We start from the raw sequence: 26092 nt of genomic DNA on the forward strand, positions 1-26092 counted from the left end.
AGACCAGGTTAGTGACGGGGACTGTGGGGAAGGTCAAAGGCAAATGAGCGAAGGGGAGGGTGGAATGGGGGGGGGGGGGGGGTTAGGAATGAATGGGAATTAGAAACTTCCAGGAGTAGGCCATTCGGCCCTTCGAATCAGCACCACCATTCAATATGATCATGGCTGATCATCCAACATCAGTACCCCGTTCCTGCTTTTTCCCCATATCCCTTGATTCCGTTAGCCCTAAGAGCCATATCTAACTCAATGGGGGTAGAATGGGACAGGAGATGTTAATTCCATTCCAGAGGTAATTACCTCCCTCCCTTTGACATGTGTTTTATGCAGCCGTTTAACTGTAGTCGCAACTCCATCTATCTGCCAGTCAACCCCCCCCCCAACCTCCCCTGTATCCACCTATCACTTGCCTGAAGATAGACAGCAAACACTGGAGTAACTCAGTGGGACAGGCAGCATCTCTGGAGAGAAGGAATGGGCGACGTTTCAGGACGAGGCCCTTTGTCTGAAGAGGGGTCTCAACCCGAAGCATCACCCATTCCTTCTCTCCAGAGATGCTGCCTGTCCCGCTGAGTTACTCCAGCATTTTGTGTCTATCACCGGTGTAAACCAGCAGTTCCTTCCTACACATATCACTTGCCTGACTTTGTCCCGATCCCCAACTCTCTTTCCCAGCTTTCCTACCCCTACTGCGATCAGTCTGAAGTAGAGTTCTGATCCAAAACGTCATCAGTCCATTCCCAGATGCTGCCTGACCCACTGAGTTCCTCCAGCACTTTGTGCTTTCCTCAAGATTCCAGCTTCTGCAGTTCCCTTTGTGTCCAGTCGGAATTGGACTGCCTAACTCACCATGACTCCCCTGGGCAAGTGAAGCACAAATGTTTTCTGTCGATTTACACAGTGCTGTGTTCATCATGCCAATTGCTTCTCAAAATTGCCGTTCAATTTAAGACCCATTCCTGCATTATTTTCCAGGAAAATCTTCAAATTCAAGAGGCTTTGTTTCATAACTTATTCATGCCTGGGTTGTTGAATCAGCTATATCCCGAAATAGAACGTTACAGCACTTATACAAGTGCTTCAGCCCACAATGTCTATGCCAAACATAAGATAAACACACCTGCTCTGCCTGCAATGAACCACATGGACTTCCCTGCTTATCCACATACCTATCTGAAAGCCAGTATTGTATCTAGCAGCACCTCCAGGCCCCGTCCACCCTCACGTCCTTTAGACTTTTACAGAATGTAAAAGAATTGGACTCCAAAGGCGCCTCACCTTTGTGCAATGTAAAGGATTCCATAAACACCAGTAATTCCTATCCAACAACGAAGCTCATCATACTCCTGCCCAACTTCACTTCCTTATCCAGCCCAACAGTGGAATTCACACAAACTAGCACTGAGAGCAAAGTTAAAATCCACTGATCTGTCTTCACAGCCTAAAATCTAATGAGCACTTTTACGAAATAAGTTAGTCAAAAAGACCAGGAGTAGACAGAAAAAGCTGGAGTAACTCAGCGGGTCAGGCAGCATCAACTATTCCTTTTCTCCGGAGATGCTGTCTGACCCGCTGAGTTACTCCAGCTTTTTGTGTCTATCTCTGGTTGAAACCAGCATCCGCAGCTCCTACCTACGTGCTAATGACCATCTGCGGTTTTGGGAAACAGGAGTTCTGCACGGATTGAAATTTAAGATTGAAACTCAGGTCAGCTCAGAGTTGGGTAAGTCGTCATTCCTGTATCCCTCCCAGCACTGGGTGTGTGTGTGTGTGTGTGTGGGTCACATGAGGAGTTAAGAACCCACAGGAAAATGATCAAAAGAACTTTGCTTGCCAGCAGGCGGCAGCACTGAGCAACGCACACATCTACAAGACTCACCATCAGACAATGCGCCCCTTCACCACAGAGAACAATGGATATCGTGTTGTTAAAGACATGAAAACAACAGGCTGTTTAAAACTAATTTAATTTTTAGGATCTTTGTTTTAGTTTGGACACATCTTGCTAGAACCAGCAAGCACAAGGACTGCAGGTGTTGGAGTCTTGAGGTAAACTGGAAGAAGTGCTGGAAGAACTCAGCGGGTCAAGCAGCATTTGGGGAGGCAATAGATGAGTGATGTTTTGGATGGGGACCCTTCTTCAGAGTGGGGTCCCGACCCAATATGTTCCCTCCACTGATGCTGTGTGACACGCTAACTTCCTTCAGCACCGTGTGCTTTGCTGAAGCAGTATTGGGCGTGTTACGTACACTCCCATTATATCTCCACCTAAACCAGGCTAATGAGTGTGAGGTGACATTGATTAGCAGAGCACCACAGTCAAGTCAGACCATCCCTCTGCCTCCATTGAATCTGGCCGACCCACCAAGTTCAGTGTCTGAAGAAGGGTCTCAACCCGAAACGTCACCCATTCCGCCTCTCCAGAGAACCTCATCATCTATATTAAAAAGAATATGCCCCACATAATCTCCTTTCAACTTTACCCTTCTTAGCTAAGAGCTATCCCCTCTGGTATTTGACATTTCCATCCTGGGAAACAGGTTCTAACTGTCTATCTTATTTATGCTTCTTACAATTGTATATCATTCTATCTGGTCTTCCTTCAGCCTCTGGTGTTCCAGAGAAAACAATCCAAGTCTGTTCAACCTCTGCCTGTAGATTGTACCCCTTAATCCAAACATCCTTCTGGTAAACCTTTTCCAGATCCTCCACATGCTTCATGCAATGGGGTGACCAGAACTGCACACAATACTCTAAATGCAGCCTCACCAAAGTCCTGTCAAGCTGCAAGATGACCAAGCGGAGGTTGGGCGATCGTTTCGCCGAACACCTCCGCTCAGTCCGCAAGAACCTACCTGAACTCCCGGTGGCTCAGCACTTCAACTCCCCCTCCCATTCCCAATCCGACCTCTCTGTCCTGGGCCTCCTCCATTGCCAGAGTGAGCAACACCGGAAATTGGAGGAATAGCACCTCATATTCCGCCTGGGTAGCCTGCAGCCGGCGGGCATGAACATTGAATTCTCCCAATTTTGCTAGCCCTTGCTGTCTCCTCCCCTTCCTTAACCCTCGAGCTGTCTCCTCCCATCCCCCCGCCCTCGGGCTCCTCCTCCTCCCCTTTTTCATTCCTTCTCCCCCCCCCCCACCCCCTATCAGTCTGAAGAAGGGTTTCGGCCCGAAACGTCGCCTATTTCCTTCGCTCCATAGATGCTGCTGCACCCGCTGAGTTTCTCCAGCATTTTTGTGTACCTGCAAGATGACTTCCTGATACTCAATGCCCCAAGCAATGAAGTTGGTTGTACTAACTGTATTTGACACCGTATTTGGCAAACTGTATTTGATTCTCAATGCAAAATGCAGCTTTCTGGTCATTCCCTGCAGCCAAGCTGAGGGGCGCGGCAGGTGGACCTGCAACCTTGTTGCACGCAAATCCAGGGTTCGATCCTGACCTGCGTCCCTGTCTGTCTTCCATTTGCACGCTCTCCCTGCAACCGTGTGGAGTTTCCTCTGGAAGTTTCCCCAAAACTTAGTAGTAACAAGGAACTTCAGATGCAAACTAAAGATTGGCACCAAATTCTGGAGTAACTCAGCGGGTCAGACAGCATCCCCGGAGAACATGGATCAATGACGTTTCGGGTCGGGACCCTTCTTCAGGTTGATCGTAGGGGGTGCTGGAAAGAAGGCCGAGAGAGAGGAGGGTCTCGACATCGTCTATGGGGCCATATTCAACATGTAGGTATGAGGAGGTGATAGAGAGCTGGCTGCTGGTGTGAAGTTACATGGCCTCTATAAATGAACCCTGGTGTAGGAAGATGAAGTTCATCGGCAGCTGAGACACTGAATAGGTTGTGGGAAAATCAGAGGAGGGAACGGGACTTGAGGGATTGCTTTGACAGGAAGCCACAACTATCAATGGGCTGAACAGTGTCCCTTGTCACAGGAGCACATAGTCCTTAGGAGTGGCCAAATCAGATTCATAAAAGCTTTTACATAACTTTTACATGCCGGGGAAACTCAGCGGGTGAGGCAGCATCTATGGAGCGAAGGAAATAGGCGACGTTTCGGGCCGAGACCCTTCTACAGGCCACGTCTTACATAACTTCCTTGCTGTTTATCCCAGCCTGTTTATAAAAGCCAAGAATGCAAGTTTCAACCTCGGGGGCAACTTGAAACCGCCAGCTGAGAGTGGAATTGTCAGCCCTTTCTTTGTAATACATCACTGCAAACTGGTTCGGCTGCATAGTTAGTTGCACAGGAACGATATCTATTCTCTCTCTTTTTTTTTGGATTTTAGTCATAAACCCAGACATATGACATCTGGCAGGAAACGGGGAGCGCGAGGAGAATAGCATGACGTTCTTCCACGTGGTCCTAAAGCCTGCCTGCCAGATTTCATGACACGGTGCACTGAAGCTGGTGACACATCAGTACCTTCCCCACCCCCTCCCTCCCCACCCTCCAATTCCTTGACCCAAAATCGCTTTTTTTTAAAAAAGAAAAACAAAACCATCCAACAATTACATAAATGGTCAGATTTTACAGCACACTTCGAGATCATCTCTGAGCATGCTTAGAATTCCAATGGACCGAATCATTTCCTATTCACCATTGCACAAAATTCCTTTCTAACCTAATCAAAACACTTAAAAGGATATCCCAAGATATGGCTGGAAAGAATCTTCTAATTAAAAAGATATGTACCGAATTAACCCAGAGAAGATTGTATGCTCTTTAAGTGGATGTGAATACATACGTTTGTTTCTCTATGGCACAGGAGGAGGCCTTTAGGCCCATTGAATGTGTGCTAGCCCTCACTTTAAATATTTCCTAGCAGTCTATTTTCCGAACTTAAAATAAGACACAAAAAGCTGGAGTAACTCAGTGGGTCAGACAGCATCTCTGGAGAAAAGGAATAGGTGACGTTTCGGGTCGAGACATTCTCCTAACTTCCCAGCTGAACATTTCAAAGCAATCTTTGGACCAGTGTAGGTTTAGTGTACATCAGATTGTCTTTTTACTTTGATGTGTTTAATTAGTAAGGGTTTAGTTTAGAGATACAGCATGGAACTAGGTCCTTCGGCCCACCGAGTCCACGCCCACCAGCGATCCCCGTACACAAGCACTGTCCTATACACTGGGGACAATTTATAACTGAAGCCAATTAACCTACAAACCTGTACGTCTTTGGAATGTGGGAGGAAACCGGAGCACCTGGAGAATACCCACTCGGTCACGGGGAGAACGTACACACTCCGTACAGACAGCACCCGTAGTCAAGATCAAACCCGGGTCTCTGGCGCTGCAAGGCAGCAACTCTACCGCTGCCAAAGGTTACAGGGAGAATGCAGGGGAACGAGGTTGACAGGGAAAGCCATGGTTGAATAGTGGAGTAGATTCAATGGGCTGAATATGCTCATCCTGCTCTTATGTCTTATGGTGTTGTCACTGCTGAGTGTGAGTGGGACAGTTCATAATGTGTTTGATGAACTGAAACAGGATGGATATAGACATATTAAAAAAAACACAAAGTGTTGGAGTAACTCAGCGGGTCGGACAACATCCCTGGAGAACCATGATGGCTTCTGCTTCGAGTCGGGACCATTCCAGACATATTGATTAAGTAATGCAGCTTGAAAACAGGCTCTTCGGCCCACAGAGTCCATGCTAACCCATTCACACTAGTTCCATGTTAGCCCACTTTCACATGCACTCCCTACACACGGGGGGTAGTTTACAGAGGACAATTAACCTACAAGCCAGAGATCCGTCTTTGGGATGTGGGAGGATACCGGATCACCCGGAGGAGGCTGCCTGGTCAGGTCCGTCACTCTCTGGCAGAGGTGTGATTGTTCCTGCTGGTGAAGTTAGTTAAAACCTCACTCTGTGTGACCAATACTAGGAGGCAAAGAGTCACACAACATGGAAACAGGCCCTTCAGCCCATCGTGGCTGCACTAACTCTCCACAAATCCCACTTTATTCTCCCCCCCATTCCCACCAACTTCCCACAGATTATTCTTTAAGTAGACGTGGATACAGGCTTTTGTTTCTAAAATTATCCGATGGCACTGGAGCCATTCCTACTAAAGAACAAGGGCTCAGGGAGAAGGAAGTGAAGCTATTGATAACATATGGGGCAGCGGTAGAGTTGCTGCCTTACAGCGCCAGAGACCCGGGTTCGATCCTGACTATGGGTGCTGTCTGTACAGAGCTTATACGTTCTCCCTGTGACCGCATGTTCTCCAGTTTCCTCCCACACTCCAAAGACGTGCAGGTTTGTAGGTTAATTGGCTTCTGTAAAATGTAATTTGTCCTGAGTGTGTGGGAGAGTGCTGGTGCACAGGGAGATCGCTGGTCAGCGCAGAACCACTGACCACTGCAAAATGAGTCTGAAGAAGGGTCTCGCCCCGAAACGTCACTTATTCCTTCGCTCCATAGATGCTGCCTCACCCGCTGAGTTTCTCCAGCATTTTTGTCTACCTTTGATTTTTCCAGCACCTGCAGTTCCTTCTTAAACACTGCAGATTGCCTTTTGGTGCTACAATCTATGGGGTGGGTTGAATAAATTTGGAAGGTAGACAAAAATGCTGGAGAAACTCAGCGGGTGAGGCAGGCAGGCATCTATGGAGCGAAGGAAATAGGCCAGGTTTCGGGCCGAAACCCTTCTTCAGAATCGTCGGCGAAAATCAATGGACCAAAGGGTCTGCTTCGGACTTGTACAATGCGATAGTCTTCTGCAGATTAACTACTCAATCGCCCCCACCCCCCCAGTTAGTCCATACCTTGTTTTTTTTGCCGAACGGCCATCGCTTGGTCTTGTTTTTGCCGATGGTCCTTTGGTCAACCTTCGACTCTGATTTCAGGGAACCAATACTGTTTTCCGATGACGTTCGATTGATCAATTGGCTGTAGTCTTCAAATTCCAATTCCCCAGGCCTCTCAAATCCTGACTTGTGGGCCTCAATCAAAACACAGGAATCCTGATTTCAAGACAAAACACCAGAAAAGACGCGACAGATTAGTTTTTAATCTATTCTGCTAATTGTACACATGTTTATAATATACTGTAGTTGCTTCTGCAATAGCCCAGTGGTTATTTAACTGGATTCACACCCAGAGTCCTGGGCTACAAACACAACTCTGTAACCCACTGTGGCTTCTGAGGAATTTAAAAGTAAAACAAAAACCACAATTAGGAATAAGAAGTTAATCTCAGTAATGGGACTTAGTGACATAAAAAATCTGTAGCCTCCCTTTGATCTGGTATTTTGTTGGTTCACATGCTTGATCAATGGTGTTTTATCATTAATGTATTTTTATTATTAATGTTTAGTGTTTTCTGAGTCATTCGTAACTGTCACTGTATGTCATGTTGTTACTTGTGGGCGGAGCACCAAGGCAAATTCCTTGTATGTGAATACTTGGCCAATAGATTGGGACGACAGATGGCACAATGGGCTAAGTGTTCGGCTGGCAACCGGAAGGTAGCCGGTTCGAATCCCGCTTGGAGTGCATACTGTCGTTGTGTCCTTGGGCAAGACACTTCACCCACCTTTGCCTGTGTGTGAATGTGTGTGAGTGATTGGTGGTGGTCGGAGGGGCCGTAGGCGCAGATTGGCAGCCACGCTTCCGTCAGTCTGCCCCAGGGCAGCTGTGGCTACAGAAGTAGCTTACCACCACCGAGTGTGACTGAGGAGTGAATGAATAATGCGATGTAAAGCGCCTAGAGTATTAGAAAGGCGCTATATAAATACCATCCATTATTATTATTAATAAACTTACTGACTTACTCTACGCAAGTGCAATCAAGCTGTACACGAGTACAATAGGTAGCGCAAAGAGAAAAAACCCAGAGTGCAAAATATCATGTTACAGCTCTGCAGTTACTGAGGAAAAAGTCCAAGGTTCGCAATGAGGTAGGTTGGAAGATCAGGACTACATCTTAGCTTATGGGAGGACCGGCTCAAACAAGCACAGGCTCACACAAAGAAACGTATTAAAAAATTGTACTTTCCTGATGCAAGAAGAAAATCACTACAACTCGAATTAAAGTGAAGAGCTGCTCTGGAATGGGATGCTGTTGTACGTGGTGTGTAAAGTATGATCTGACTGGATTGTACGCAAACAGAGATTTTCACCATAACGCGGTACATGACAATAATAAATCAAACTCTCTGGAAAACTATGGTGGACGATTCGTTAAATATATTAAGTGGTCGATAGTTTTGTTTTGTTTAGTTTAGAGATACAGCACGGAAACAGGCCCTTCGGCCCACCGGGCCCGCGCCCACCAGCGACCCCCGCACATTAACACCATCCAACACACATAACACACTAGGGACAATTTTTACATTTATAGAAAGCCAATTAACCTGCAAACCTGCATGTCTTTGGAGTGTGGGAGGAATCCGAAGATCTCGGAGTAAACCCACGCAGGTCACGGGGAGAATGTACAAACTCCGTACAGACAGCACCCGTAGTCGCGATCAAACCCGGGTCTCCGGCGTTGCATTCGCTGTAAGGCAGCGACTCTACCGCTGCACCATCATGACTGCCCCGTTCTTTCTTGATGAAAGAACTGCAGGTGCTGGTTTAAATCGAAGGTAGACACAAAATGCTGCAGTAACTCAGCGGGACAGGCAGCATCTCTGGAGAGAAGGAATGGGTGACGTTTCGGGTCGAGACCCTTCTTCAGACTGATGGTTCTTGATGGTTGGCCTGAACCTGGTGGGGTAGAAGGCCCATTAACATGCTGTATGACCTGATAATTACGTATCGTACGTACCCCGTTTTCATTCACCGACTCGGCGGCTTTCTTCATCTCGTCCAGACACTTCCCAACGATGGGCATGACCTTCTGCTCCGTGTTGGCAAACATCTTGTAGGCCTCGCGCAGCTTCCGTGTCCGCCGCTCATCCATGTCCTGGAGCTTCTGCGGAAACAAGACACGATAATAATAATAATAATGGATGGGATTTATATAGCGCCTTTCTAATACTCAAGGCGCTTTACATCGCATTATTCATTCACTCCTCAGTCACACTCGGTGGTGGTAAGCTACTTCTGTAGCCACAGCTGCCCTGGGGCAGACTGACGGAAGCGTGGCTGCCAATCTGCGTCTACGGCCCCTCCGACCACCACCAATCACTCACACACATTCACACACAGGCAAAGGTGGGTGAAGTGTCTTGCCCAAGGACACAACGACAGTATGCACTCCAAACGGGATTCGAACCGGCTACCTTCCGGTTGCCAGTCGAACACTTAGCCCATTGTGCCATCACACGATGCGTGGTCAAAGGTGAAAAAGGCCCCCCAGTATACGGGGCAAAGCCAGGGACACACGCTACAGTCACACAGACAATAGACAATAGGTGCAGGAGTAGGCCATTTGGCCCTTTGAGTCAGCACCGCCATTCAATGTGATCATGGCTGATCATCCCCAACCAGTACCCCGTTCCTGCCTTCTCCCCATATCCCCTGACTCCGCTATTTTTAAGAGCCTTATCTAGCTCTCTCTTGAAAGCATCCAGAGAACCTGCCTCCACCGCCCTCTGAGGCAGAGAATTCCACAGACTCACCACTCTCTGTGAGAAAAAGTGTCTCCTCGTCTATCTCTCCTCGTTCTAAATGGCGTACTCCTTATTCTTAAACTGTGGCCCCTGGTTCTGGACTCCCCCAACATCGGGAACATGTTTCCTGCCTCTAGCGTGTCCAAGCCCTTAACAATCATCTATGTTTCAATGAGATCCCCTCTTTCTAAACTCCAGAGTGTACAGGCCCAGCTGCTCCATTCTCTCAGCATATGACAGTCCCGCCATCCCAGGAATTAACCTTGTAAACCTATGCTGCACTCCCTCAATAGCAAGAATGTCCTCCCTCATATTAGGTAAATATTAAAGACTCAAACTCAGGAAATAAGAATGTGGATGGTTGGTAGGATTGTCAACACGACTATACTGTGTCACATTCCGCCACAATTGAAAATTAATCTTCATTATTCAATGACTGCAAAAGAAGTCAGGTCATTTACTGTTCAGCTGTGTGGAGAAGGTGTTTGTGGATGGACCAATGGTGAGGACTAAATGGCTTTGGGGAGAGGGGTCATGCTACAAATTCACCAGGAATTACACCAAGCCAGCGTTGGAAGATAGAAGATAGACACAAAACACAGGACTAACTCAGTGGGCCAGGCAGTCTCTCTGGAAAAAAGGAAAAGATGAAGTTTCGGGTCGAGACCCTTCTTCAGACGTGGATAAAGAGAATAGAACGGAGACCAGGATTAAAAGGAAAGGTCAACAAAAACGATTCTGAGAAATCTTAGTTCATAGATGCGGGTTTACGGGAAAAGAATGAGGAAGTGAGGATTGCTGCATCAACAGCCAATACAAAGTTAATGAATCAAATGGCTTCATCCTCTGTCAGGATGATTCTATCAAGCTTTGATGCACCTTCAAGTTGCAAGAAGACCTTCAGGTGTAAGGTAGCCTTACAGCACCAGACTCCTGGGTTCAATCCCAAACCTCAGGTGCTGTCTGCACGCGCTCCCTGTGACGTGTGGGTTTCCTCCGGGTGCTCCGGTTTCCTCCCACATCCCAAAAGACGTGCGGGTTTGTCGGATAATTGGCTTCTGGAAATTGTCCCTATTGTGTCGGGAGTGGGGAAGTGGGATAACATAGAACTGGTGTGAACAGCGATCAAATGTCATCGTGGGCCCGGTGGGTCAAAGGGCCTGTTTCTATGATGTATCTCTGAACTAAAACTAAACTAATATCCAGAGGCCTGTCCCACTGTTCCAGATGAAAATTTCACCTCACCGCAGCATCCGAGGAAAATAAAGATTTTTACCGTATCTTGGTGACATTAATAAACCTAAAGGTTGGAGTAATTCAATGAATCTGGAATTGGAAGCAAAGAGCATTAAAAATGGTGTTAAACTTACGTTGAAAACATTGGGCATCTCCACAAAGTAAAATTCATTCTGGTCCTTGTTGTATTTCTGTAGCTGAGAGGCGTACTCATTTTTGCTCTCTTCCGCCATGTGGTTTCGTAGATTTGCTTGTTGTTTCGCCTGAGGAGAGAGCAAGAGACACTGGTACTTCGGCAGTGAAGGAACTCATTCACTATCCCCCCCGTCAAATGCCCGGGGCAGCAGAAACCCAGGCGTCGCTGCTTCACCACTGATCAATAACTGCAGCTTAGCAGTCTCGTAATCAAAGAGGGAACATTGCTCACCATGGGTCCAAAACAAAGGACACAACATGCTGAAGTAACTCAGTGGGTCAGGCAGCATCTGGAGAATGTGGATAGGTGATGGAAGTCCGAAGAAGTCCGAACAAGCATTTGTGGAGAACATGGATAGCTGACATTTCAGATTGGGACCCTTCTCCAAATTCGTTCGGAGTTCTTCAGACTCCCGGCAACTATCCCCGTTCACCAGATGTTCAAGAAGGAACTGCAGATGCTGGAAAATCGAAGGTGGACAAAAATGCTGGAGAAACTCAGCGGGTGCGGCAGCATCTATGGAGCGAAGGAAATAGGCAACGTTTCGGGCCGAAGGGTCTGAAGAAGGGTTTTGCTGCCTGATCCGTTACTCCAGTACTATGTTATTTTTTGGTAAACCAGCATCTGCAGTTGCTCGTTTATCTATCCTATTCATCATAGGTACAGTTGACTACGTAAGTTGTACTACCAGTAGTTCTGCTACAATGCACGTGTCTCCACCTCTCCTTCCCGCCCCCCCTCCTCCCCCACCCCCACGTCAGTCTGTAGAAGGGTCTCGACTCGAACCGTTGCCTATTCCTTCGCTCCACAGATGCTGCCCCACCCGCTGAGTTTCTCTAGCGTTTTTGTCCACCTTCGATTTTTCCAGCATCTGGTTCTTTCTTGAACATTTCCTGAACGTGAAGTGGCTATGACACTATCGACGAATTAGGGAACATTACTTGTCTTACGCAAGGCTAATAGGTTATAATGCAATTTTGATTGCAAACTAGAGAACCTCTGAAAAGTTAATTTGGAAATTGGCAAGCAACAAAGGAGTTGGGAAAATAAAATGTTTCTACATAACTTCCCTACTGTAATCAGACACCGTCGTATCTTAAGAACACAACTGCAGTGGATTTCCATTGAAGTTGACAAGTGATAGACACAAAATGCTGGAGTAAATCAGTGGGACAGGCAGCATCTATTAGTGAGAAGGAATGGGTGACGTTTCGGGTCGAGACCCTTCTGCAGTTCCTTCCTACACAAAGTTGACAAGTGATTACTTCCAGGCAATGATATACTCTGTTAAACGATGTAACATTCAGCCTTCAGTATTTTCAGCTTATAGTAACAGTAAGTTTATAGTTATTAGAAAGACCTCTATTATTGAAATTCCTGAGGAGAAAAATAACTTTGTTATGGTGAGTGAAACTCCCTGGCCCCAAACCCCCTTTTCCACAATTGTCTTCAGTCTTTATAATGCAATTTTCTATAATACTAATATAATAATAATAACTTTATTTATAGAGCACTTTAAAAACAACCACTGTTGCAACAAAGTGCTGTACATGACTAATCATGGACAAAAAATTATTACACGACAATAAAAACATTAAAAGAGAGAGTAAAAACAATAAAAAAACATTAAAAACACTAAAACAGGAGCAAAGTCTCATGCAGGGTCAAAAGCCAAGGAATAGAAATGGGTTTTAAGACTGGTTTTGAAGATGGACAGTGAGGGGGCCTGTCTGATGTGCAACGGCAGAGTGTTCCATAGTGTCGGAGCAGCAACAGAGAAGGCTCTATCCCCTCTGAGCTTCCGCTTAGACCTCGGTACCTCCAGGAGCAGCTGATCAGCTGACCTGAGGCACCGGGCAGGAGCGTAGGGATGAAGCAGCTCAGAGAGGTAAGGCGGGGCGAGACCATTTAAAGATTTAAAAACAAATAAAAGAATCTTAAAATGAACTCGAAAGTACACCGGGAGCCAGTGGAGGGAGGCCAGAATTGCCGTTATGTGCTCCCTCTTTCGAGTTCCAGTTAAAAGGCGAGCAGCAGCATTCTGAACCAACTGGAGACGAGCCAGGGAAGATCGAGCAACTCCAAAATAGAGTGCGTTACAGTAATCCAGCCTAGACGTGATAAAGGCATGGATTACTGTTTCAAAATGCTGCCGCTCAAGAATGGGCTTCACCTTTGCCAGCTGCCTTAAATGAAAGAAGCTGGACTTAACCACCGCGCCTATTTGATGATCTAATTTAAAATCACTGTCCATCTTAAAACCCAGGTCTAAAACTGTTGGCTTCACATACCGTGCCAGGGGACCCAAGTCAACAAGGGGAGGTTCACGGCAGCCATTGGGACCAAACAATATCACCTCTGTCTTCTTTTCATTAAATCCTAGAAATCCTAAATCCTAGATACGAGGCTTCTTAGGAGTGTAATTATCCAGTCGTAGCAAAACTGCCTGTGTTATGGCCTTTTACATGCCTCAGTGTGACATGCATATAAAGTTATGAGACATTAATAGGGTAGACAGTCAGGATGGAAATAATAAATACTAGAGGGCTCAGTATTTAGTTTAGTTTAGTTTAGAGATACAGCATGGAAACAGGCCCTTCGGCCCACCGGCTCCATGCCGACCAGCGATCCGCACACATTAACAATCTCCCACACACACTAGGGACAATTTTTACATTTACCAATTTACCTACAAACCTGTACGTCTTTGGATTTAAAGTTTTAAAGTGAGAAAGCCTGAAGAAGGGTTTCGTCCCGAAACGTCGCCTATTTCCTTCGCTCCATAGATGCTGCTGCACCCGCTGAGTTTCTCCAGCACTTTTGTCTACCTTTGATTTTCCAGCATCTGCAGTTCCTTCTTAAACAAAGTGAGAATGGCAACGTTTAAAGGAGATGTGTGGGGCAACTCTATTTATTCCCGCACATACAGAGAGGGTGACGAGTGCCTGAAACGGGCTGCCGGGTGTGGTGATTGAGGTAGGTATGATAGTGGCATTTAAGAGACTTTTGGTTAGGCTAATGGATATGCAGGGATTGGAGGGATATGGATTATATGCAAGCAGATAGACTTGGTCTTGGCATAAATTTTCCATGCTGACATTGTGGCCAAAGGGTGCGTTATTGTGCTGTCTATGATCTATATTCTACGAATACACCAGTTTCCTCCCAATCCTAAAGGCATGTAGTTTGGTGAGATAAATGTCCTCTTTAAATTGCTCCTAGTGTGTAGGTAAGCGATAGAATCTTCAGGCTGGGTGATGAGAATGAAGGACGAATAATACAATGGGATTAGTATAAATGAGTGGTTGGCATAGACTGGGTGTGCTGAAGGGCCCACTGTATAATTACGACTCTAGGATCTGAAACATACCAGGAGAAAGGTTAAGTGCTCGGCCAGCGAGAATAACCTGAAAGGATTTAGCAACACTCATGAGCCTGAAACATTAACTAGGTCGTAACAGCTGGATTTAACCCATTGTTTACCTTCTCCACGTCTGCTTTGGTCGTGTTGATATCGTTGTCAACTTTCTCCGCATTCTGCAGCGCTTTCTCTGCCTCCTTGCAATCCCGCTCAAATCTTTTCTTGGCCTGTGGAAAATGTAACATTAGACTGTACCCACGATTGGCTGTTTCACATCCCTGCTTCTTAACCGCAGAGGCACACAGATCCTGCTTCCAGCTGAGCTGCCTGGGATGGAACTCGTACAACTTCAGCTAGTTTCAGCAGATCACCCATGATGATAAAAAAAAAAAGCTCAGAGCTCCCTGTAGCAGACAGCAGTGAGCAAGTAGAGCCAATGCCTCATTGCTCCGACGGTCTGATTTGCTCCTGACCTTAAGTGCTGCCCGTGTGGAGTTTGCACGTTCTCCCTGTGACCACATGGGTTTCCTCCCACATAGGGCGGCACAGTAGCACAGCAGTAGAGCTGCTCCCTTACTGCACCAGAGACCTGGGTTTGATCCCAACTATGGGTGCTGTCTGTGCGGAGTTTGCACGTTCTCCCTGTGACCGCGTGGGTTTTCTCTGGGTGCTCCAGTTCCCTCCCACATTGCAAAGACGTGCAGGTTTGCAGGCTAAATGGCTTCTTTAAATTGTCCCTAGTGTGTAGGATAGAACTAGTGTATGAGGTGATCATTGGTCAGCGTGGACTCAGCAGGTTGAAGGGAACTGTTTCCGTGCTGTATCTCTGAAGCCTAAATCCTAAAATCCTAAAATCACTGCAGCCTCCGCAGTTCGTGAGTGGCAGAAACTGGACTAATGTCGAGAGACTAAAATGGAATAAGTGGGTACATCAAAGAGCTGCCAAGGGAGGTAGTTGAGGCAGGTACTATAACAGCATGAAAAGGACATCTGGCCAACTGCATGGATGGGAATTTTTTTGAGGTATATGGATAAAATGCAGGCAAATGGGACCAGCTCAGATGGAGCGCTTTGGTCAGCATTGACGAGTTGGGCTGAAGGGCCTGTTTCCATGCTGTATGTCTCCAGTATTGTGTAAATGGGTGGTCGAAGGTCAACGTGGAGAAAGTGTCTGCACGTCTGCACTACAGAACCCTCGGACTGTCCTCAAACCAACTTTGCTGGCTTTACCTTGCACTAAATGTTATTACCTTATCATGTATCTATACAGTGTAAATGGATCGATTGTAATCATGTATTGTCTTTCCACTGACTGGTTAGCAGGCAACAAAAGCGTGGTACACGTGACAAAATAAACTAAACTGAACTGAAACAGGAAGACATAACTCAACAGAAGGAAGGAGAATGGGGGTTGAAAGGGAAAAATGGATCGGCCATGATCGAACGGCGGAGCAGACTCGATGGGCCGAATAGCCTAATCCTGTCCCAATGCCTTATGATCTTGTGAACGCAACGCTCCCATTGCGGTAGTAAGGAGTTGTAGGTGTTGTGATTGATGTTAAACTGAGGCCTCATTAATTCCTGTTACAGATATATTGCTTCAGAGACTGGAGGCGATCCCCCTGATGTCTGCAATGGTGTGGCGTGATCTGTTTTCCATTCTCTGCCTTTTCGTGTGTCCATGACCCACACCTTTTTGCAAAATAAAAGATTTAGCTCACGGTTAATCTGGTGGACTTACATTATCTAGCTGCTTATAGCTGACTTCCAGATTCTGTTGGGCTTTTCTTCCATCTAGAAGATGCTAGAACAGAGAGAGAGAGAGAGAACTATTAGCACAAAGACTCATTCATGCTGGAAGAATTGCATAAAATTCCCAAAGGCAGATGTGGTGTAAAATATCCTCGACACAGGAGGATAGTTGGATAAGGCCAGGTCAGGCTCACATTTAATGAAAAGTTAACAAGGCACTTTGTTAACATCATGTTAGTTCCAACCTATTGTGAAAGTCTAATGCACTGGCTGAATAAACACCTCCGAGCATTCGCCTCCAGTTCTTAAAAGCCAAGATCTTGGGTGCCGTCTCTGTGGAGTTTCCACATTCGTTGCTCAGTATTATAAAGTACCACGTATTGATTTTGGGGAGTTGTCACAGTGGATTTCTGAGCGTGAAACCGGAACTACTGTCGTTTGCAAGAAGTTTACGGAGCAAGGGGTGTGCGTGACCTGTGTGGGGAGATGGTTGGATGTGTGGAGGGGAAGGGAAGGGATGAGGGAGGTAGAGGGTGAATGAACAAGTTAGCAATGCACTGTACCATCTTGCGTTCCTGCTTGTTCTCATACAAGTATTTCATCAGTTCAGCAAAGATGTACTGTATCAGATTCTCCGCAACAACCTCTCGCTGCCCGGCGTAGTCATTCAACTCATTGAGAATGTTGATGAAGGTCTCATACTGGGAGAACCTACAAGGAAAGAGAAGTTAAAACAAGTTTAGTTCAGAGACCCAGGCCCTTCAGTCCAGTGGGTCAACACTCATCGTTCACCCATTCACACTAGTTCTGTATGAACATTGACTTTATAATAACTTCAAGTAGCCCTTGCTTTCCCTCTCTCTCCATCCCCTCCCCCTTCCCCGACCCGTCTTACTGCCTCCGACTACATTTTAGCTTTGTACCGCCCACTCCCCTGACAACACTCTGAAGAAGGGTCTCGACCTGAAACGTCACCTATTCCTTCTCTCCAGAGATGCTGCCTGTCCCGCTGAGTTACTCCAGCATTTTGTGCATACCTTCAATTTAAACCAGCACCTGTACTTCTTTCCTACGACATTAGTGTGTGTTATCCCTCTTTCTAACTCCCTACACAACTTACAGAGGCCTATTAATCTACAAACCCGCATGTCTTTAGGATGCGGGAGGAATCCGGAGCACCCGGAGGAAACCCACCCGGTCAGTGGAAGAACATGCAAACTCTGCACAGACAGCATACGAGGTCAGGATCAAATCCGGAGGTTAGGAGAGGACATGATTGAGGAATATCAAACTATGAGCGTATAGACAGGAACCTTTCCCGGATATCAGAGGTAGATAAAACTCACTGACTGCCATTACTTCTGGATAGAGTGGCGATTCCACTGTGGGAACTACAATACACCTCTCTCCAGACGCTCCAAATCACTTTCCATCAAGAAACGACACAGGGAAAGGGGCAACCATGAGACAGGGGAGATGAAGGGTTGCATTCCTCTCCACAGGTGCTGCCTGACCTGCTGAGCTCCCCCAGCAGCTCCCCCTTTGTTGCTGCGCATTCCAATATCTGCCCTCCCCCTTGTGACACTAAATGCCCCCACATCCCAAAGGGAGCTCTCACTGGCCAAGGTGCACGGCAGTGAAGCCAACTGCAACTTACTTCAGTTCCTGGTCCTCTTTCAGCACTCGTTTTGGGCTGTATTTCTTCACCAAGGTCCTGGGGAAAAACAGTAAAACAAATCAGACATCCCACCATCAGGCCAGAAATCACAAGGAGAATCCATGTTCACCATGGCGATAAACCCAATTATTTGGCTAATTTCGTAGATCAACTTTTCACCATTTTCTCCTGGGTAGCTTTGACTCCTGGAGGTTCCACAGTAGCTAGCTACCAAGCAATCAGAAAACATCACATTTCTATTTGAGAGTTTCAGTTTAGTTTAGATATTCAGCGAGGAAATAGGCCCTACAGCCCAACGAGTCGAGCCCACCAGCGATCCCCGCACACTAACAGTATTCTCGATACAATAGGGACAATTTACAGTTTTACCAAAGCCTATTAACCTACAAACCTGTATGTCTTTGGAGTGTGGGGGGAAACTGGAGGACCTGGAGAAAACCCACACAGGTCACTGTGAGAACATACAAACTGCGTACAGACAGCACTCATAGTCCAGATCAAACCCGGGTCTCTGGCACTACAAGGGAGTAACTATACCACTGCGCCACTGTGTTGCCTCTAAGAGTGCCTGGAGCATGCTGCCGGGTAGGCAGATATGATAGTGGTGTTTAAGAGGGTAGGCGCATTGATATGCAGGATATGGAGGACAAGACTTATGTGCAGGCAAATATAACTAAATTGCCCCTCGTGTGTAGGATAGAACTAGTGTATGCTGGTCGATGCAGACTCGGTGGGCCAAAGAGACTGTTTCCACATTGTACCTCTAAACTAAGCTCTAAACGCTCGCCACCCCCTGTGTAAAACAACTGCCCTGCACGCCCTTCAAGTTCAAGTTACATTTATTGTCACATACACCAATTGGTGCAGTGAAATTTGAGTTACCATGCAGCCACATAAATAAAATAAACACAACACGATAGAATTTAACGTAAATATCCCCACACAGCAGAATCAACGTTTCCCACTGTGAGGGAAGGCAGCAAAGTTCAGTCCTCTTCCTCTTGTTCACCCCTGGTTCACCCTTCAAGTGTTTAACCTGGATGTGTAAACTTTATGCTGGTTCGTCTGGACAATCATGGTTCATCTCCATGTGCACAGTGACTTTGAACGTCATTAGTCATGGTGAGCAGGCCTTGTCTGGGACGAAGGAAGTTTGTCCAACGCAGTCAATTTTCGATTTCAGGCAACCCCGGTCTTCTTCACTGTCCACCACTTTGAAAAGGGGAACTGTGTCCCAGACGGGTCAGTCGCTTCCTCAACATGGTTCCCCTTGTACTTCTGCCCAACAGGATGTGGATATCTCAATCACACACAACAATCAATCACAATAATACTTTATTAGCCAAGTATGTTTTGCAACATATGAGGAATTTCATTTGCCAGGTCAGTCATACAAATAAAAAGCAATGGAACACACAAAACACATTTTAACATAAACATCCACCACAGTGACTCCTCCACATTCCTCACTGTGATGGAAGGTGAAAAAAGTTCAATCTCTTCCCTTCTTTGCTCTCCCGCTGTCAGGGGCCTGGAGCCCTCCGTTGACGGGACGATCTTGACTCCGGTAGCCGGCGGCGTTAGGGCCCTCCGCATCGGGGCGATCAGCTCCTGCGTTTGGTGTATTGAGTCTTCCCCAACACTCAAGACAACAGCTGATTGTTTGCACGTTCTCCCTGTGACAGCGTGGATTTCATCCGGGTGCTCCGGTTTCTTCCCACATTCCAAAGACGTGCAGGGTTGTAGGTTAATTGGCTTTGGTGAAATTGTAAATTGTCCCTAGAGTGTTGAGTAGTGCTAGTGTACGGGACGATCACTGGTGGGCGTGGACTCGGTGGGTCAAAGACCCTGTTTCCACGCTGTATCTCTAAAGCCTCCTCAGTTTTAAGTCAAGCTCTAAATCTCCTCGATTTTCTCAGTTTAAATAATTCCCTGACCTTTTTCAACAGGCCCGAACCGATATTCAATCTCGTCCTCATCCCACTCATGGATTCCACAGGCCTTTTATAACATAGATATCCCACATCCATACATCCCACCAGTCATCACTTCCTTCCTGGCAACCTGGAAGTCTAAACAGGGATGACAACAGCGTGCCAAGGTATCAGAACAACAAGAAAGTCTTGTCTCCTAATCTGAGGAAAGACATTCTGGCCAAAGAGGGAGTACAGAGAAGGTTCACCAGACTGATTCCTGGGATGGCAGGACTTTCATATGAAGAAAGACTGGATAGACTCGGCTGGTACACGCTAGAATTTAGAAGATTGAGGGGGGATCTTATAGAAACTTACAAAATTCTTAAGGGGTTGGACAGGCTAGATGCAGGAAGATTGTTCCCGATGTTGGGGAAATCCAGAACAAGGGGTCACAGTTTAAGGCTAAGAGGGAAGTCTTTTAGGACCGAGATGAGAAAATCATTTTTTCACACAGAGAGTGGTGAATCTGTGGAATTCTCTGCCACAGAAGGTAGTTGAGGCCAGTTCATTGGCTATATTTAAGAGGGAGTTAGATGTGGCCTTTGTGGCTAAAGGGATCAGGGGGTATGGAGAGAAGGCAGGTACAGGATACTGAGTTGGATGATCAGCCATGATCATATTGAATGGCGGTGCAGGCTCGAAGGGCTGAATGGCCTACTCCTGCACCTATTTTCTATGTTTCTATGAGAGATTAAAAAGACCATTAAAAAAAAAAAATCTCATTGAATTCTCTTGCTTAGATATTGTAGATGGAGGAAAGTTATGGCCCAAACAGGGAATGAGGGTGGAGGTGATGGGAGATTAATGGTGTGGTCTGGAAACACATGCCAAGTTGTCAGTGCAAGGTCCTACCCCGTCTCTGAAGGTGGGCTGCCAACTCACCTCAGCTGCTTGGCGTAACTCTGCTCTATTTCACTGCGATCCCTCACAAACTTCACGTACTTCTCCACCAGTTCGATCCCCCACTGGGTCTGCCGTTCTATGATGTCGTACTGGTCCTGGACACAGGATGACAAAAAACACGATAGTCAGGTAAATGGAAAGAAATAGTAAAAATATAGAGGAAAGTACGTTTTTCATGGCGTTCTGTAAATGGAAATCAACCAATGGTTTAGTTTAGAGGTGTAGCGCGGAACAGGCTCTTTGGCCCACCCAGTCTGCACCGACCAACGATCCCCGCACACTAACACACACTAGGGACAATTTACACTTATACCAAGTATACCGACCCAAGCCACTTAACCAACAAACCAGTACGTCTTTGGAGTGTGGGAGGAAACCGAAGATCTCGGAGAAAACCCATGCGGTCACGGGGAGAACGAACAAACTCTGTACAGACAGCACCCGTAGTCGGGATCGAACCGGGGTCTCTGGCGTTGAAAATGTTGTCAGACAGCGACTCTACCGCTGGGCCAATTCTTTACTGGACAGTTCTTTACTGTCAGAAGACAATACAAGTTCATAAGTAGACACAAAAAGCTGGAGTAACTCAGCAGGACAGGCAGCAGCATCTCTGGGGAGAAGGAATGGGTGACGTTTCGGGTCGAGACCCTCCTTCAGTCTGTTTTTTCGATGTCTGGCAATGGGAACGTGCTGCCAGAGGTGGTGATGGAGGCAGATACAATAGTGGCATTTAAAAGGCTGGTCGATAGGCACATGGCTATGGAAGGAATGCAGGGATATGGAACGTGCAGGCAGTCTGAAGAAGGGTTTCGGCCCGAAACGTTGCCTATTTCCTTCGCTCCATAGATGCTGCTGCACCCGCTGAGTTTCTCCAGCACTTTTGTCTACCCTGGAACGTGCAGGCAGATGAGATTAGTTTAGGTTGGCATCATGTTCAACAGGGACATTGAAGGCCAAATGGCCGGGTCCTGAGCTGCACTGGCCTCTGTTCTAAGAGCTGAGATCGGTGGAGTTAGTCTGGCAGTGTCTCAGACTCTGTCTATACACAGTATTTGGATGTTGGTCTACAGAGGTAGGAATCCCCGGCCATTTCATAAAAGTAATGTGACATCCGCCAAGGAACCTTCCCGAAGCTTTTTCTCTATTGTCTGCAAATTGGGAACGGCCCAGTTCAGCTGCTTCAATAAACTGCATTGTTTTTGCTTCAACCTTTAGCCAGTGCCAATAAACATTCACCGCCAAGTTAATCCATGCTGAATACACTCCAAATATTTGGAACAGACTCAGAGATGGGGGGGAAGGGCGTGGGTGATGGGCAGAGAGGGAGGTAGGGTCAGTGAGATTCTCATACATACAAGCTGAGAGAAAGTTATAGAAACATATACAATTCTTAAGGGATTGGATGGGCTAGATGCAGGAAAAATGGTACCCATGTTGGGGGAGTCCAGAACCAGGGGTCACATTTTAAGAATAAGGGGTAGGCCATTTAGGACTCAGCGGTAGTGTTACTGCCTAACAACGCCAGAGACCCAGGATCGATCCTGAGTATGGATGCTGTCTGTATGGAGTTTGCATGTTCTCCCTGTGACCACGTGGGTTTTCTCCGGGCGCTCCGGTTTCCTCCCACATACCAAATCCGCGCAGGTTTGTAGATTAATTGGCTTCTATAAAGTGTCCGTAGTGTGTAGAGTAGAACTAGTGTATGGGAGATCGTTGGCCGGCATTGACTTGATGGGCTGAAGGGCCTGTTTCCATGCTGTATCTCCAAACTAAATTGAGTTCGAGGAAATGGTGGAATTTTGAGCCAAACATTAAACGACCACTCCCCCCCCCCCCCCCCCCCCAAATGTTGCCTGACCCAGCACTTTGTGTTTTGCTTAAGACTTGACTGGACATTAAGGCAGCAGGAGAGAAAATAAAAATAAAATTCTGCCGGAATATGCGATCAGTCACTTGGCCAAGTCTTTGGAACTAATCCAGTGTCTCTTTCTCGGACCCAGTGCAGCCAGAGAGCTGGACTGCAGAAACCAAAGAGTAACACTGTTCTGTGAGTAGTTTGCTGCCAATTTACTGCCACTACAGCTTATAGATAAGATTCAATTATTCTGCAATGAAGCCACTATTATGAAATTTATATCTACTTATTCAAGTACTGTTGTGTTTGCAGAAACCATAATTAGCTTGACATTTAACTCTCCAAATCTGATTTGTAGGCTGTTATTTCTGCATTATCAACCCTGATGGGCGATTTTACAAACATCCCAATACCAGGCTCACTCATGTGTTATAGTTAGCCAAAACATAGACCCCGTCTCCCTCTCTCTCCACAGATGCTACCTGGCCTCAAGGACGCTCAGCATTTGCTGCTTTATTTTATATTGCCAGCATCTCCAATAATGTTGCTCCTAGGATCAATATTACGTGCACTATTGCAATCTACCAGAGTTTCTTTTGTTATGGTAGTGTACTGGATAAGCAAACAGAAGTCTGATCCAGTCACTCAGAGACACCAGTTCACATTCCACCTTGGGGACTTTAAGTCAAGTAATTAAATGAATCTGAGATTAGAGTGAGTGTCAGTAGCAGTGCCCACAAACAACAGCATTGTCGTGTATGTTCATCTCTTTCACTGAAGTCCTTCCCTGTCTTTCCCCACGCTATGACTAAAAGCATACAGCAATGTGACTAAAGGGCCTGTCCCACTTACGTGTCCTTGGCGCGCAAATTACGCGACCTCGTGGTCACGTTGAGGCAAACGGCATCGTATGGCTGCACGGGGCCGGTCCCACTGAGAAGCGCAGAGGGGTATGTAGTTGTGCATGACATCGCGCGGGGCTCTGAAATTTTTGTAGCGAACAAAATCTTCGCACACCAACGTCCTGTCGCGGAACTGACGGCCAAAGTGGGACAGGCCCAAGACCCTGGAGCGACGCAACGTCTCACCTCCTACAGCAGCAGAAGCAGGCAAACGATCACCGAACTCGGCCTGGGGCTCACGGCCGTTGCGGTCCGGATCCGCCCCCACTTCTACTCCCAGAGCGGGGCCAAGAAAATTGAAGATGGACACAAAATGCAGGAGTAACTCAGCGGGACTGGCAGCATCTCTGGAGAGAAGCAATGGGTGACGTTTCGGGTCAAGACCCTTCTTTTCAGACTGAAGAAGAGTCTCGACCCGAAACATCATCCATTCCATCTCTCCAGAGATGCTGCCGGTCCCACTGAGTTACTCCAGCTTTGTGTCCATCTTCAAATGACGTCAGGCGCTCCAGACGGCGAGGGATGTAACTCTGCTGGAGGAACTCGCTCAACACATTTAATTGGAATTAAGGCTTTCTGCCCCTTAAGTTAAATTGCTGGGAGATTCAAAGTCAGCCACCAGCTCAATGCTGATTCAAGTTGTCATCTAACTTGGCTGTTAATGTTTAAAGAGTTGCTACATATTGAGGGATCCCATCTTATTGAGGGATCCCATCTTATTGAGGGATCGCATCTCCGAAATTACATTCCTCTACACAATGGCAAGGCATGCTGAGATGGATCTGGATGAGTGGATGGAATTGATGAATGAGACTGGATCTGGTGTGCACCCATTGAATGGGATCACAGCTTGCAAATATGAGGCTGCAATTGCCTTACTGGCTTTATCTTGCACTAAACACTATTCATGTTATCCCCTCTATATCCAGCTCGATTGTAATCATGTATTTTCTTTCCGCTAACGGGATGGCACGCAACAAACGCTTTTTACTGTACCTCGGTACACATGACAATTGAATGAATGAATAGTTTGACTAAATTAACTAAATTCAATTAACTAAACTCAAAACTAAATGCAACTCAAACTAAGCTAACAAATCCAGAGTCACAAGTTCAAACACCTCCAAGGCTGCTGCTGTGGTGTTAAATGAAATTAATATTTTTCTGATTAAAAAAATCTTAGTGACTGTGACCACAAAATTGACAGATTATCATTATTGATGAAATCTAATTTGCTAATGTGCTCTGGGGAAGGAACTCTGCCGTCTCACCCAGTCTGGACTGAATGTGACTTTAGACCCAATGGCAATGTGGTTTGACTCTTATCCGCCCCCTGAAACTGCCTGGTAAACCACTTAATGGTTTAATAAAAAAACAACAAATGGTTTGTTACAATAGAAAATGAGCCACTGTTGTTCAAGGCACCGCTCAGCACGAGCTTCTCAAGCGCAATAAGGAATGGGCAACAAATGAGGGCCTTGCCCGCTAGATCTCCATACCCAAGGTTGAATAAATGGAAAGGCGGCACGGTGGCGCAGCGGTTGAGTTGCTGCCTTATGCCCCTGTCCCACTTAGGAAACCTGAACGGAAACCTCTGGAGACTTTGCGCCCCACCCAAGGTTTCCGTGCGGTTCCCGGAGGTTTTTGTCAGTCTCCCTACCTGCTTCCACTACCTGCAACCTCCAGCAACCACCTGCAACCTCCGGGAACCGCACAGAAACCTTGAGTGGGGCGCAAAGTCTCCAGAGGTTTCCGTTTAGGTTTCCTAAGTGGGACAGGGGCATAACGGTGCAGATTTCCTGACCGAAAACTCCACCTAGGCATGTTCTCCAGAGATGCTGTCTGACTGCAGAGTTACTCCAGCACTTCATGTCTTTTTTTTTTTTAAAGATACCAGCATCTGCATTCCCTTGCACCTCCAGATAATACTATCCATAAATACAATCAAGTCAAACTCAAGTTCAATAAGTGGAGCAGAGGATAAGATACTTAGTGTAGAATATGGTACTTGGCATTGTAGCGCATCGGATCCTAGACTTCCTCAATGAGGTAGAGGTGAATCGGACAGTACCCTGGCATGCATGGTCCTTTCAGAAGCCTGATCGCAGAGGGGAGGAAGCTGTTCTGTACGGGTGTCCGAGGTTATGGGGAGAAGGCAGGAGAATGGGGTTAGGAGGGAGAGATAGATCAGCCATGATTGAATGGCATTGTAGACACGATGGGCCGAATGGCCTAATTCTACTCCTATTCCATATGACCTTTTTACTTCAGTCCAGAACAAGGGATCACAGTTTATGGATAAGGGGGAAGTCTTTTAGGACTGAGATTAGATTTTTTAAATTTTGTTTGCACAGAGAGTGGTGAATCTGTGGAATTCTCTGCCACAGAAGGTAGTTGAGGCCAGTTCATTGGCTATATTTCAGAGGGAGTTAGATGTGGCCCTTGTGGCTAAAGGGATCGGGGGTATGGAGAGAAGGCAGGTATAGGATACTGAGTTGGATGATCAGCCATGATCATATTGAATGGCGGTGCAGGCTCGAAGGGCCGAATGGCCTCTACTCCTGCACCTATTTTCTATGTTTCTATGTTTCACTGCACCGAATCCCGACACAACCCACTTTGTGCTCTCCCCCCCTCCACCACCAATGACAATTTCACCGCAGT

The 26092-nt window shown here is 46.7% G+C and overlaps 1 protein-coding gene across 1 annotated transcript in view; it reads right to left on the minus strand.

Moving 5' to 3' along the window:
* The window catches only part of trip10 (thyroid hormone receptor interactor 10), a 101143-nt gene that overhangs the window by 7403 nt on the left and 67648 nt on the right, over positions 1-26092 (minus strand). Inside the window, exons 2-9 of the mRNA XM_033012249.1 lie at positions 20651-20766; positions 17772-17828; positions 16678-16825; positions 16104-16166; positions 14485-14589; positions 10940-11068; positions 8783-8929; positions 6780-6977 (exon numbers count right to left, since the gene is read on the minus strand). Coding sequence (XP_032868140.1) covers positions 6780-6977; positions 8783-8929; positions 10940-11068; positions 14485-14589; positions 16104-16166; positions 16678-16825; positions 17772-17828; positions 20651-20766 — 963 coding nt within the window. The remainder of the gene's footprint in view (positions 1-6779; positions 6978-8782; positions 8930-10939; positions 11069-14484; positions 14590-16103; positions 16167-16677; positions 16826-17771; positions 17829-20650; positions 20767-26092) is intronic.

The sequence above is a fragment of the Amblyraja radiata genome, chromosome 35, assembly GCF_010909765.2.
Source record: "Amblyraja radiata isolate CabotCenter1 chromosome 35, sAmbRad1.1.pri, whole genome shotgun sequence".
NCBI lineage: Eukaryota > Metazoa > Chordata > Chondrichthyes > Rajiformes > Rajidae > Amblyraja > Amblyraja radiata.